Source organism: Hippoglossus hippoglossus, chromosome 7 (genome assembly GCF_009819705.1).
Source record: "Hippoglossus hippoglossus isolate fHipHip1 chromosome 7, fHipHip1.pri, whole genome shotgun sequence".
NCBI lineage: Eukaryota > Metazoa > Chordata > Actinopteri > Pleuronectiformes > Pleuronectidae > Hippoglossus > Hippoglossus hippoglossus.
Window position 1 is genome coordinate 2,572,282 of NC_047157.1, and position 15,856 is coordinate 2,588,137.

The 15,856-nt window shown below is 39.3% G+C and overlaps 1 protein-coding gene across 3 annotated transcripts in view; it reads right to left on the reverse strand.

Annotated features, from left to right (window-relative positions):
• The window catches only part of prkcz (protein kinase C, zeta), a 138,042-nt gene that overhangs the window by 68,072 nt on the left and 54,114 nt on the right, over window positions 1–15,856 (reverse strand). For all 3 annotated transcript variants that reach the window (XR_004614505.1, XM_034591436.1, XM_034591437.1), the window contains one exon: window positions 5,338–5,423. Coding sequence is in view for 2 of the 3 variants with exons in the window: in XM_034591436.1 (XP_034447327.1) it covers window positions 5,338–5,423 (86 nt within the window). In the remaining variant the exon portion in view is untranslated. The remainder of the gene's footprint in view (window positions 1–5,337; window positions 5,424–15,856) is intronic.

The following is a 15,856-nucleotide window of genomic DNA, read 5'->3' on the forward strand; positions in this document are numbered from 1 at the left end:
ACTGACATAAACTCTATCTATATAATCTAAACCTTTTGTGACTTCCAGCTGGCAGACAAGAAAAGACCAGTGGGATTGAAAACAACGTTTAAAGATAATATGCGAGTGTCCAGTGAATCTCTGGAGATTAATGTCAGTGTACGTTTATTTCAAATTCAGCTCTCACCCTGATAACACATCTCAGCAAGTCAGGGTTGGAAAATATCACCACTTCCCAGCCATGAGACAGGGTGATTATTTTTGTTTGGATTTTACCATGAGTGTCTCTTGTCTGTCATCACTCTAACGGAGCCCTTGTGGAGGCAAACAGCCAGCAGGGATGACTGAATTCTGCTCCCTCATGTAGGAGAGGGGAGCTAAAGAGACCCCACTATCTCTAAAGGGAGGGATCCACAAAGCTGCTTTCTCTGCTGCAACATCAAGAGGAGAAGCAGCAGGACAGGGAGGAGGGAGACGAGACAAACATGTAGCAACTCAGAGGAAGGAGAGAGAGACGGAGTGAGAGAAGGGAGGAGAAACCTGACCTACTTCTCCTTGGCTTATTTATATGCTGAGTACAACAGATTGAGCCAACCAGAATCTTAGGATCTGGCATAGCAACAACAGTCAGAAAAAACAACCAGACTGAAAACCAACTGGTTAACAATGCAAACACTCACCTCTAAGTTGCAAATTCAGGTTAAGACAGCATCTAAGGAATGAATTGAAATCAATCTTTTTTATACATCTAATAATGAGTTTATAAATATATTTAAATACTAGTGCTGTAAGGGAAAGGCTTGTGATATTCTATTTATTTCTGTCAACCAATGACATAAAAAGACTAAAGCAAACAATATGTTAAGACATAAATCTTTAACAAGGGTCTACAGCCATGTCAGCATATCTGTGAGGCTGCACTTAGGCACAGTGATGCTAACATCAGCATGTTTACATGTTCACAATTTAATATACTAACATATCAGGTTATAGTGGGTTTATGATTTTGTCATCGCCCAAAGTTCGGGACAAATTTTATTTTGACCTGATGGTGGAGGATCACTAATACATCCAATAGTTTTCAAGCTATTCTCCACAATAATAAAAATGTCAACCTAAACTCAGGGGACCAGTTGGATTCACCCACTGGGGACCATGAATGGAAATTTTGAGCCCCACTGCTAGTGTGGCACTGCTGACATTAGGAAAGAGTGATTTCTTAAATATTTAAACACACATCCACCCAGTGTTTTCTCAGCCTAAACCTGACAGAGAGTGGGATGTAAAACGTGAACCACAGCCTACAGTGTGAAAATCATGTGCTCAAATATCCATTTCCATGTCCTAGGTGAGGCTGTATCTAAAATCACCCTGTTTAGTGGATGGTCCTCAGTCTGACAGTCCATAACTGAAAAAAAAAAATTCGTAGTACAACAGTGATCTTTCAATACCTTCTGCTGACAGGTAAATTAATGCACTGTGTCATAATTAACAGGTGTCAGTCATGATGCAAAATGAATGACCTGTTCTCTTACGCTACTTCAGAACTATTTCCTGTCATTAGTGAGTCCTCCTCAAACAGTTCTACAATATAATGTCCCTATTTATTGTTTGTGTGCTGGATGTTGTGTGTAGAGCTTTTAATATGAAGTAAAAAAAACATGTGTGTTCATCCTACCTTGTTTATCCACAATGAAGATTTTATTGTATTCATTATAATGCATTTTATAGATATCTTCTGAACTCTGTTTTTAATTTTGTCCAAATAGATGCACAATTGGAATCCGATGTCTTTATTTTGAAATTGGTATTTACGGTAGGAGAAACAGTGTACTTATATTTTGAAAAGGTAATGCCAGTAAACAAAAGATGTTAGATAAAATGGCAGGTGTGCCTTGCAAATGAATGATAAATCATACTTTTAGTTGGTTTAGCACCTGGCTGATAAGGGCACAAGGTTTGTGGATATTTCGTTTTTTATTGTGGTTAATATAGAGTGAATTTAAAACGTTACTTTGGCAGTTTTGCTAAGTTTAAGGACAACTATGTGAGTGTGTGTAAGCTAACAAGATCACTGTGTGTGAGCTGTATTCGCCGTAATGCCAGTATGTAAACGTACCATTAGCATGCCCTGGCTTTGTTACACGTGGGTAAAAATGGTCGCTCATTACCACATGTGTGTGTGTTTAATTTTACAATATGGGGGGCAAGTATCCTCATACTGATCACACCTTTAAAGGGCTATAAAGATCCTTTATAAGGATATCAAGGGAAGTAATATTTGTATTTGTATTTTTCCTCCTAGCCCTTCTGTGTGTTGGAGATGTCAATAAAGCGTTGTGAACCATCAGCAAAGAGAGTCAGACCATCATTCAGCTGGGGGTGCTACAGATACAAATGTATTTTGTAGGCGACAGGATTGAATAGTAGTATATAGTATATGGGCAGCATGAAGGGACTGAGCAGTAGTCTAGTCATTATGATGAGTGTTTCTGCATTATATTTCTCTATAGATTAGCCATTATAATTACTGGTTTTACTTTGAGTACTAATATACAACCAGGAGTAGATAGTGGGGCAAAGCACTGAGTCAGCAAGATGTCTGCAAATGGAGCGTATCCACTTGATGGTGTAGAAGAGGTACAGTACAGTAAGACTGTGGCAGCCATGGGAGATATTTCATCCAAACCAACTGTAACAGTGAAAGATGTGAATTTGCAGTGGCACTGTGTTTGAAAGCTTAGTATGTCACTGAACTGAATTCTGTACAACACACTACACACAAGCTGATTTAAAGCAAACTGACAGACACTGAATTTCTTACCCTGTGCAAATAATGGTGGAGCTACCTTTCCTTTACAGCATTTCAGATTCACATGCTGTACACTGACCGAACTGTACGTTTCTTTTTCTTCCTATTTATTTGACAGCTGTCTCAGTAAATACATTTTCATCTCAGAGAAACTAGAAGGTTACAGTAAGTAACGGTCAGATCTGGCTAAAGCTTATCCTCACAGCACTGAGGTTAAGACTCAGCCTTGTTCTTGCTGCACGAGAACCAGAACTTATTTCCTCTCCTTCAGAGGAAACACATTAGCTACCTAAGGCCTGTTTGAAATAATATTCATGTATTTATCCGTCTGCCGAACAGCATGACCCTTTTGCATCATGGTATAAGAATGATTTCAATCCTTTATTGCTCCTTTCAGAGAAGCAGAGTAAGCATGTGCAGCAGGGAAATAATGAAAGGCCACATGTGCATTCAGGTGTGTGTCTTTCTATGGCTATAAGGACCAATTTTGGTTAAAAACCATTGTTGTGGCAACATTTTGGAGTTGAGAACATTTCCATGCAGTGAGAAAAAATGTTTGTTGTGGGGACATTTTAGCATTATGGGGACATTATGGTGTTATGGGGACATTTTGGAGTTGTGGAGACAAAGGGTTTATGGGTTTAGGTTAGAATTACATTTATGCAAGGATTGGACTTCTGGACAACTATGAAAAGACAAACATTGGTGTTTTGATAGTTAAAAACACTAATGTTTTCAACTATGACACGAACGAGATATCGGAGATATGTGTGTGGGCGTGGGCGAGTGTGTGTGTGTGTGTGTGTGTGGGTGTGTGTGTGTGTGTGTGTAGCATGGAGCTGAGAGCTGACATGAGACAACTGCTAAAGAAGTCATAACTAGGACATCATGAATTATTTATCAATATCCAGACAGCTTAGCAGCAGCGGTGACTTGAGTACCTGTCACACAGTATATAATGTAACTGAAGCATAACAGACTATATGCGGTATACTCCACACATACTCATATTCAGATTTAGAAGCATACACAAATGTGGCTGTGTGGAAACTAGTTGGTTATGAGTAGTATATTAAATATTGGTAAATTACTGTTTTCCTGATGTGGAAATAATTATCATGTGCTCAGTTGCAGATTGTAAAAGATGTTGCTCAAGACTCTATGTACCACAGGGCATTTACAGGTACTTATAGACTCTGAAAATGTATTATATGTAAAATACATGACCAATCCTACAGTACCAACAGAAAGGAACAGTGATATTAGACTTATTAAACTCAAATTGCAAGTAAGTTTTGTTTAAGGTAGTGTTAGGCAATCATAACAATTTGATAAGATTCGTTCTTGTTCAGGTATCCGATGGATCCCAAATTCTTAACTGAAGTTCTGATCTGCATCCCACAGTTTTAATCAGTGCAAGTTTAATGATGCTGTAAAAGCAAGTTTTGTATGTGGATCCTAAGTTAGGATTTGTTTGTACATTCTTAAGTCACTTTCAATGATTTAGGTAAAGTCTTGTATTTTGCTCTCGGATGGCTTTACAAAACAAGCCAATAGAGGCGTGGTGATGTCATCATCAGCTGCACAGGTTGTGATAAGGTAACTTAAAGGGAAATAACCTACAAATCAACAGTTCAAATGACAAACATCAACTGCTTCTAACAGCTAATGACAGTTTCTGTATCCAGTTCAAGTGAAACTTGTGGCAGAGGTATATCAGTATGGTTGGTTATCATTTCATTTAGTTTTTCCAATATTCTATACTTTAATACCTGTGCCTAAACGGTGCCAGAAAAAAAAAAAAAAAGTTTTCTTAAAAAATGCAAACACGGAGTATCCCTCTGTTTTCAAATGAATCCTGTGCATCACAAAGTGCTTCATGAAGTTTGATTTGGTACTCCATACACACTTTTTTAAATATTTTCTGCACGTCCAAGTGTCGGAATCCTTTCACAAGAAATACAGCAACACTTTTGACCTCTTAGCTTTAGTTTGTTGTTGTGTCGACTCCAGTTTGATATTGCTACTAGCTAACAGCAGGCTAATGTTATGTGCTGCCAGAGCCCTTTAGAGAGTGTGTTAACAACAGAGTTAAATGTAATCACGTGAGTTGATGTTTAAGTCGCCTATAAGGAGGGCAACTATTTCAGTAAAGAGCTCAGGCACCAAAATGAGGCCCCAAAATCTGCGGTGTGATTTGGTCCAGTAGATAACTGGTCATGTGGGTTAATCAGTCACAACTGAGTGTTTGAATGTAAACTAATGCCTCTTTTTCTTGCTCTGCTCATTGATAGACATTGTTTAGAAAGATTTGGTGGAATAAAGTCCAACAGCTCACGTTAATATCAAAAAAAATTGGTCCAGCAAACATAAAACATCTCAAAAAGTCAAACTCTTTAACCGAAAAAAGCTATTAAAGCCAAGAGTTAACATAATTTGAAAGCGTCCTCTATCTTCCAGTGTTCCCCAGTGATACCACTGGACTGATTAAAGGACTGTTCAGCCATCTACTCCCCAGTGTTTTAGCAAGATGTGAAAACACTCACCCTGTTAAAGCGCTTGGCCTGGAAGAGGTGTCCGTTGACTCGGTAGAGTTTCCTCCATCTTCTGGCCCCACGGCGATAGATCGATTCTAAGAGAGAAAGCAAACTGTTGTAGAGTAGAAGCATGGTGACAAACTGATGAAGAGTGGGATGGAGGTGTGCTGCACTGGACAGGGGAAAGATGGAGACGAGGGGGAAGAGGTGAAATGAAGAATGTAAGAGCTGGAGTAAAGGTCCTGAGGCTCTTCCTTCATGTGAAGTCTGAGTTCAAGTAGGGAAATATAGCTATCAAATAAACATGATGCACACACATGCACATGCACACACACACACACACACAAAGTGCTTAGCTCCACCTCCACTCCCTCTTTCTAGTTGACTCTCTTCTTTTACCCTCTCTCCTCATATTCCTCCCTCTTTCTTTTCCTCTTCCCCTCATCAAAGCCTCAGTCCCTTTACGCTTGGTGATGAATGGACTTCTTCATGCATATTGCCTTTTTTCAGATGAGAAAATGAGGGTGTAGCTATTTGTAAAAGGAACACGTATTCAGCTATTAATAAACTGCCGAACATAAACAAGCATTTAGCAAAGACTGGAAACTGGATGATTCTGTCTTCATGTACAGCACTTTACATTTTTACATTAAATATCATTTAGCTGACGCTTTTATTCAAAGCGACTTACAATAAGTGCATTCAACCATGAGGGTACAAACCCAGAACAGCAAGAATCATGTAGGTACATTAGCTTAAAAAAAGAGTTGACGATGGCTATTAGACATCATCTTCTTAACCAAGATGTAGTCAGAAGAGATGTGTCTTTAGCCTGCGATGGAAGAGTGTAGACTTTCTGCTGTCCTGATGTCATTGGGGAGCTCGTTCCACCATTTAGGAGCCAGGACAGCATACAGTTGTTGAGTGGCTAGGTGTCCCTCGCAGTGAGGGAGAAAACACCATTTCAAAATGATTTAAACATTCCTCACTCTAAAAATTTTTTTGCTGAGATTAAGCAACATTTAGACAGGGTGAGCACTGAGAAAAAACTCAGTAATCAGGGACGGGGTTGTGATAATTCAATATGGTACCAGGTTTATCTGTTTCTGTTTTGGTCTGGTATTGTTTAAACAGATTCTCAGTCAAGGTGACTACAAGTTTATTATGCCTCCTGGATGTGCCTGTGTTCCCTTGGCTTTGCCTTGTGTTTGCTAATGTTTTCTCTTCCCGGCGGTGCCCAGTTTAAATCCCGAATAACAAGTGGATGGAGATAAATAGTGGAAGTGCAGACTGCACAGTCTAGGAATGGCAATTTGTTGTTGTCCATCTCCTCCTCTGTGAAAATGATATTTTCATCTACCAAGTCGATGTGACTTGACATGTAGAAGCCATGTTTTTCAGGAATCTTGCCTTTCATCTTTGAGTGATTCATATGAGCTGCCATATTTACAACACATACGCAACTTAATGTATCATTTTGTAACATTTCTGTCAGCATTGTTCACCCCAGTGATAGGTAAAGTACAAACAAAGTACTGGAGTATATTGACAGATAAGGGTGGTTCAGCTATTATCAAGCTTTTATTTGGAAACATTCAGAATTGGGGTCTAAAGATAATGTCACTTGCAACAGACCTCTGAAGTCGCCAACATGCAATGTATGAAAAGATTACAGCTGTTAAGTAAATCATTAAAAATAAAAAAATAAACAACCTATATGAACAGTATTGAAGCAAAATGTTCATTTTATGAAATACACTGACTACAAAATATTTACTGCCGATACACCAGGTAGGATGAACACAAAGTTTTCTAACTCCACTGTGCACCATAGACTGTTTATAAAAAGCTCTGCACACAACGTCCAGCACACAAACAATAAAAAGCGACTGTTAAAAAAACTGTTTGAGGAGGACTCACTAATGACAAGGAATCATTCTGAAGTAGCTGCAGAGCATTAACACAGAACAAGAGATCAGAACATTACAAACAAGGCAGATTTAGAATGGACACTGCACTAGTCTGTCAAGTTCGCAACAAGAAGTAACCACTCACTTACATTTTTAGATATCCCACACTTAGATGTGTGCCAGTGTAACAAGACAATCAATCACTCTATCTTTGGGTGGTCGTAATGTTTAGCCTCATCAATGTACTATATCCAATGCCAGCCCACAGTCCACTGCCCATGTCATAGGCTGTAATGAGCATAATTACTATTTGTATAATCATTATGCATCATGTATGTCGTTCATATTACTAAGTCATGGTCCAGTTTTATTCCAGTGCGCAGTTGAGATGTATCATCGAAGTGACTAGGTAATAAGTGATTCCTACAGAATTATTATTGGAAACCATTACATTTCTATTAGCAGCAGGAAATCTGGATTTCAGGGTGTTACATCAGCTCAAAGAAGAAAAGGGTTTAATTTGATGTGCTGTCACACAGCAAACACCAGTGGGTAAGAGTGGAGTAACTCGCTATGATCAACATGAGAGGATTTGTTGATGTGTGACCAATACGACATCAAAGTGGTCATGATGCCGTGGTGATGATGACTACATTTTTATTTTGGGGTGATTAGATGGATTTACCAGAAATATTAAAAAATAAATATTTTTATTAATTTTCTTAGATAGTGATCAAAAGGAAAATAGCGCTCTCTATTTTTTCTTAAGAAAGTTTTAAAGTGGCAAAAGAAACAACAGAAAAATACCATTAAAATGTAACAAAAATAAATCCCTAAAGCTTTAAGGGATGCATAAGTACTCCTTGGAGGATGTCACTCATCTGTAGGCTCAAGCTTAAAAAAGCCATAAAGAATATCGTGACATTCTATTGATTTACTTATTATTATTACATCTTATTATTAGCACATCCAATGAAAAGCCCTGAACCAACAATCATACAATAACCATCATGGGAGCTTCTGATCAGCTCCAAATTCATTCTGCATCAGGACGACAAGCCCAAACACAGAGTCCTAAGGAACAAGGGGTCCTGCAGCAGATAGGCTGGTCCCCACAGAAACACTGAGACAAACTGAATCCACTGAACAACGCTGGAAACTCCTCCAGGATGCTCTGACCAAACTACCTGGGCCACGATGTTGCATTGATTGACACGTTCCTTCATTAACATCAACACAAACACTGAAGTTCATTTTGAATCAGTCACAAACACTGTCCTGCTGCCAGAGATACTCACTAGAACACAGAATGTGGATTAATGCACCACTTAAAATCGTCCCCCACAAATACACAATTTTCTCCCCTGTCAGCTGTAGAATCCTCTTCACGTCCCAATAGCATCAATAAAATTGTCTATAAAAAAAGATAAGAAACTGGTGTTTGTGGCCCTCGCAGGACTGTAATAAACACGACAGATCTGGACCAATCAGAAGCCAGAAGTTAGGGAGCGAGTCAGAGAAAAGGTGGTTTCTATCAGTTGTCAGTCAGTGCGTGATCATGTGTTTTGGGGGCGTAGCTTAGACAAGAGGGCCAATGGATGTAGTGGTTGCATTCTATCATTGTTTAGCCTACTCTTGCTAGCTGTTCCAGGATGATCAACCCTAGCTTTAAGTGATTTAGTATCACTACTTTCTTAAAGTTTGGACATTTGCAAATAATGGTTAAGATATCCTGAATTTTAGTCATATTTTTAGTCAAAGATCCAAAAAGCCTCAATCCCACTCAACACATCTCAGTGGACCATTCATTAAACCCTCCTAGGCTGCATAACACCCTCGCCCTCATGCATCCTGTTGGTGCAAAACCTTAAAGAAGGTTCAAAAAGTCCCTAACCATGATCAGGGTTATTTTCTAAAAACATTACTAAGTTATCCCTCCAACTGATGATTTGCACAGGCTGAGCAGTACACAGTAGAAGCATGTCAACTTTATATGTAACCCTGGTGCAGTCTTACACATGCAGAGCACTGAGTGGTGTAGTTCACAGGCAGAAGCATCAACATTTTTCCAAGTTGACTGAAAAACCTGCTATAAAAATCGGATAAATCAATAAATTATCAGTCAGTTTACATATGTGCACTGCCCTCAACGCAGCATGGATGGATGGATTAAAGTGGTTGGCTCAACCCCATCAGGCACTGCCCTCTTGACTCCACTAATTATTCACTAGTTGTTCTCCCCCCCTGTCTGTACTGGTTTTCCAGTCTGGTTGGTTGCACCAGTGATGGGTGTGGCTATCCTCCACTCACTCACCCCTTTTTGCCTCTGTTGCTATGGTAGCCACAGCCTACCATAAACCAGCTATTATTAGTTGGTTGTGAGGATGTCAGAACGTCTGCAAAGAAAAGTATATTTTAACAACACTGACCCCTCCCAACTTTTGAAAACTGAAAGGTTGAATGTATTTAGGCCTCTTTATTGTCTATATCTTCAGCAGCGAGTGCAGAGCTATATAAATGTTCATACTGTGAGGTGACCTTTTGTTGCAGATGGCCTTAACAGGTACCTCAAATTTTTTGTATTTAAGTTAACAACCCATACTTTTGTCTCAGTCGCAAATGTCTGCAGTGTGCAATACTCACGTTACTCAAAGCAAAACATGTGTGGCCTCAGCTTGGTGAGCAATACTCACAAGGAGGTTGAGCCAAAAATGTAAGTTGTGTTCATCTCTGTATGCAAATGTGCAGCCATAGAGAAAAGGATTTAAACAGACACTTGGCACATGAGCTACTGACTCGGATTAAAGCAACACTGCAGCAAAACTCCTGTCAGAGTGGTGGTGTGAGATAAGAGCTCTGCTGTGTTTGAAAAGATGCATTCTGCCTTTTCTGCAATGTGATGAATGTGGTTTTTTTGTGATTGTCATTATCATTCTCTCCAACTGAGTCAGGGCCGAGGAGATCAGAGTGAAACACAGAGACACAGAGGGGCCCTGCTCTTTAGGGTCTCATCTGTGAACTCCCCCTAATCCTGTTAACTCAAGGCCTCTACAAGAAAGTGGCGCCTGCTTCAGAGATTCACCTCGCTGTGTTACCATAGTTACCCAGGATTTCTCCCTCCGTGCCCTCACTAGTGGGTGACTGACGGAGTTGGGGATAGACACAATGTACCGCCGAGGCTCTGTGTATGAGTCAACGTGAGCCTACACATCACGTTACGCTTCCTCAGTGCCCACGTCAGATGCTAAATAAAGTGTGTGTGATTAAATAATTAATTGCGACAGATGTTTGGACACAGTGGTAATTGCATCTCTTAGCTCAATGTCTGATGAATAGATGAGTGGTTACACAGAGGAAGGTTAAATACACGACTAAATGTTTTCCTTCCTCATCTCTGGGTTTAAACCCTGAAAATACTTTTAATATTCTTAAAAAAATGTCTCTGAGGTACAAGCACATTTTGATGATATATATAGAATCCTGTGGACACCTTAGATTAAAGCTACTTTCAGTAGCCGAAGTCATGTGTGTTTTGTATTTTATTATATAGTTTGAATGATTTACTGCACTGCTGTTATTTTTTCATACATTGCAAATCGGCTATTTCAGCGTCTGTTAAGCAAGTGACAGAATCTTAAGACCCAATTTCACAACTTTTGAAAATAAATATCCTCTGTAATTTAGCAAGAAAACAAACATTGTGCTTTTCAGTGAAGAAAAATTGCTAAAAATGAGGTGATTCTATGAATGTTGCTGCATGACAGAGATCAGCACCAGCGACTCCCCAGAATGTGTAGCTGGACAGATATTGAACACTGCTGTAGTTTATCTGAGAAAGTAGAAGAAGCGCTGGTTGTCTGTTCATTAAATTTTCATTAATATTGAACATTTTGTGTGTCCAAATCGTACCCAACTCGGGACTGCACATCCTCGGGTAATTACAATACACACGGAAAGTGTGAAGTCAATAAGATGAAATGTTCTTGAGAAATGTGCTCCACATCCAGACAGACATGTGTGGAATTAGGAGGTATAGGGCAAGGCTCTCAGTGAGAACGGTTATTTGACATGAGATCTTTGTGTCATTGCTTTGCTCACACATTTAGAGGGGGTGGGGCCCAGTTGACCTTTCCATTCATCAATCAGAGTTTAGCAACATGTGAAGCTAAATGTGTTGATAGCTGTGGGATTGTTTGCTCATGTTGTAAGCAGTGTAAACAAAAAACTCTGTCCAGATGAAGCAGATTAGTTAAAATGTTTTTTTTGTGCAGTTTGTTGCTCATTTAGTCATGAATATTTCATATTTAATGAATATTTAAGACACCAATTAAGAACCCTGCTTGTCACTATGTCATGAATTATGTACTATTACTATTATTACTGTTACCCCCACTAAGTGGACTATCAGCTTTGTGCATCCTCCCATGAGGTAAATGTGGCTTTGATGAATATGGACTGGGTCAGACAGTCTACACTCTCATTTATTTATATAAGGATTTATGTACATATAAACATTTTATTTTCTACTATATCTTTGGAATGATGATTAAACACTGAAGGTGGTCCAATCTCATCAGGTAATTTACCTTGTAAACTGGACAATACATTAATCTAGAAGAAGGAAATCAGATTTGTCTAAATGATGTTTCCATGTAAAACATAAATTACTCAAATATCCTAAGAAAGCCAGAGAGACAAAAAATAAACCTCTACATCAAATCAATATATAGATATTTTATTGTTCTGAGTATGACCAGTTCATTTGGGATTTTTTTTATTTCTCTTTCTTCTTTGTGTGTCTCCTATTTTTCTTTTTTCCACATTTTGTAAATGAAATACCAGAAGATAGATTTGGTCCGTTAAGAGTATCTTTTGATCCCAGAAAGGAACAGACCAAATCTCTTGACATGACAAGAGATATAAAATAAATATATAAATTAATAAATATTGTGTGTGTGTGTGTGTGTGTGTGTGTGTGTGTGTGTGTGTGTGTGTGTGTGTGTGTGTGTGTGTGTGTGTGTGTGTGTGTGTGTGTGTGTGTGTGTGTGTGTGTGTGTGTGTGTGTTATGTATAATCTGCATGTTAAAAATGTTTTGCAGTTGCCACATGCTGTGAAATTCAGTGCTTTGATTTTTGACTGATATTACATACTGAATACGGCTCATGGCTTCTTTTAAGTTTGATCTACAGCAGATGCAACATGTACCACAAACAACTGCAGCTTTAAAGAACAAACCAGGTTTTAACCAACAACAGGAGCCGGATGGTGAAATATGCGATAACAAATTATGTGACTTAAGTGTCGCTGTACAAGAAAAAGATTCTATGAATATAGAGTGAAATGCAGAAGAGTGCAAGATATGTTGATTGTGAGGTGAAACCCTTTTCTCTGCTCCAGCTCCGACTCATCATAATGCTGTAAATCCTGCCGAAGTCAAGACTCAAAAATCACCCACCACTAAAGATAAACACACCAGTGGGATTTCCCAGCCTCATCTATTCCTTCACATTTTACCCATAGATAACAGCAGGCTCTTAAATCCCCTCTGACCATAAAGCACACTTTTATTGATGACTGCGTTCAATTAAAAATCTATTTTTAGATTGAAGGGTGGATCAGTCCTTGTTTACATCTTGCTCGGATCGTCCTCGCAGCCCGACAGCAATGAGACCCTGCTGCCTCAGACCACTTGCACTTGCACTGGCAGACCTTCAAAGATCTGACCTATTACAACATCCCGCTTCGCAAAAGCACAAGTGTTGCCTGGCCCCATTTTTCTGCCAAGGTGCCGGAATGAGAGAGAACAGAGCAGGCAAGTCAAACCACTTTTCAGATGATAAATCAAAACACAATACTACACCTCCGGATGTAAAGGCCATCGCGCACAGTCCTGCCATTTTGACCGCAGAAGGTATAAAGAAGAGTAGACGACCTGCTGGTGTGATACTGTAGATTACTGTAGACAAGGAGCAGGGGAACAGGGTGGTACGACCAAATCTCTCCAGGACAGGACATTTACGAGGGCTTGACTCATTTCCAGACATTGTTCCTCTTACACACAGGGAAGCAGCAGCGTACAAGTTGCTACCAACAAAACCCACCCCCTCACTAAAATACCCCTTAAAAAAAAAAGACTGCGGATACACTGGACTGTGTGTTTTCAACTGTTTTTGAGGAATCAGCAGCAATCATATGTGTGTGACTACACAGTAAGAGGTCTCCCCTTATCCAGGTCCATGGCACTAGTCAACTTTTGCAAAGTGCATCGTTATCTTGTGGACACTCTGTTCTTGCTGCCAGTTGTCGAGAGCTATTATAGAAAGCAAGGTTATTACAGGTCTACACTACCAAAAGGAGCTGAGGGGGATCAATGGAACAGCCTCAAGGCCTTTTCAGACACAATTAGACCTCTGTGATAGGGCGGCTCAATGAAGGCATGACCAACTTTGTTAGTTTGACTTTTAATTAAACCATTTATTCAATTGTCCTTTTAATCAGTGTGTTCCGGATAAAAGAGGAGAGAGGGCAGATGCTGCAAAGTGCATGAAATTATAAAAGACGTCCAATTTAAAAGTAGGGATCACTGAAATCTGATCCGGATTTAGAAGAAGCCTCATAAGGACCGCAGGGGTTTCCTGAAAGTGATAGGGTGGGAGGCAAGCACAGGCGTACTGTTTGATAGGCATACAATCAGAGTGTGTGTGTGGGATTCCCTGGGCTGCCGAAAAGTCAGAATCAAATGTTGATGAGTCAGCCGTTCTAGGTGACACCATGGCAACAGATCTCTGCATTATGTCCTCATCAGACCACTGAGAGCTGAGTTATGTAATGTCTTCTTCTTGCAGTATCTTAGTGTTTCTCAGATACTACTGTATTGATATACTATGAATACTGCTCATGTTTTCTGTGTACTAATAAAAGAGGTTGCTGATTTCTTTAATCTGTCAAGTGACGACTAACAACTCAAGAAGAACAACTTTCAACGTCAAGATAGATAATTCAACTCATTCAAAACTCAGTGAAAGACAATATATAACCTAAAGGAACTTATTTATGGGTATAAAGGTAAGAGCTCACCATCATGATTAGAAAATAAAAGTGAATGTGGCTCTCAGTCACTGGAAGCTTATTATCAAAACCTGCTTCCTTTAGGTATTGTCATTGTTATTATCAGTTATTAGATGTAACTTCGGGTGTCAGTATAGTAGTTAGTACTAATAGTGGGCTGTAGTTGTATTGTCCCTTAGCCCTCCCTTTCTGACCCCATTCTGTTTAAGGAGTTAAGACTTGGTTTTAGGGTTAGAATTAGGTTTAGGATTAGGCATTTAGTTTTGATGGTTAAGGTTATGCCTTAAGGGAACGGCTTATGCCAATGTGTGTCCTCACTAAGATAGTTGTAAAACATCTGTGTGTGTGTGTGTGTGTGTGTGTGTGTGTGTGTGTGTGTGTGTGTGTGTGTGTGTGTGTGTGTGTGTGTGTGTGTGTGTGTGTGTGTGTGTGTGTGTGTGTGTGTGACTGACCGTGTCCTGAATTACTCAGCATTTTAGTTGAGTGCTGGTTGGGTTACCATAAGTATAAAGCAACTATTTCCCTTTCTACGCACACACATACGCACACACGTAAGCACACACACGCTCTGTAAATAAAAGCTGTGCATTTACGAGGTAAGTCTTGTTCTTCTTCTATGTTCGGTTTATTGGCGGGCGGCAACCAACGTCAAGGTGCATTACCGCACTCCACTGTGAGTTTCTATATCCTACTACTTCCTCTTCTTCTTCCCCATTCGATACTGTATCTCCTATTACCCTTGATATTAGATAGCTTTTCCTTCCTCTTTGTTCGGTCCAGTGATGGATGGCAACCCACTGTGTTGAAGTGTGAATCAGAGTTATCTAGGCCATATTAAATTATTTTGTCCAATCCTGTCTTCCTCAGATAATGGAGCATACTCCCTTTTCCGATGGTAAATACTATTTCCAAGCTCAGTTCTTCTCTCCATGCTTTGCAATTTCCCTCTTTAGCTTTTCTGGTTCTCTAAAATACTTTGGTCTCATCTGTACATTATATAATCAGCAGGACAATCTGTTGCAGCTGCAGTTTCCTTTGATCTCATAAAATGTAAAACATCATATAAAACATAAACATATGATATGAAGCAACTAAAAGATTTTACCAGAACTGTCACCTGCCACAAATGACCAGACAGTCATTGAACTTTGAAATCATAATGTGACTTGCAACATGAAAATTTCCCCAATAACAACAATGCTGCATGATGCCTTCACTGCCATAGTTTTTAGGAATGTTAAGGACAAATTTAAAATGCCATGTTTTTTTTGTTTGTTAGGAAAACAGAAGACCACATCAAGTGCATCCAGTAAAATCTGAGAAAAGGGAGGTGATTAAGTTTCAAAATAAATCTTCCATGTTCATGCCAGACAGCAATAAGAGAGGAGAAAACTCCGTGGTGACTAAGAGACGTTCGCCTTTTATTATCTGGCTTAATGTGATGATTTTTTTGTCTCTTTATCTACATCAGTTGGATTGGTTGAAAACAATGACTGTACATAAATATAACAAAAAGATCCTGGATACAATTGCTGCCATCAAAGCACAT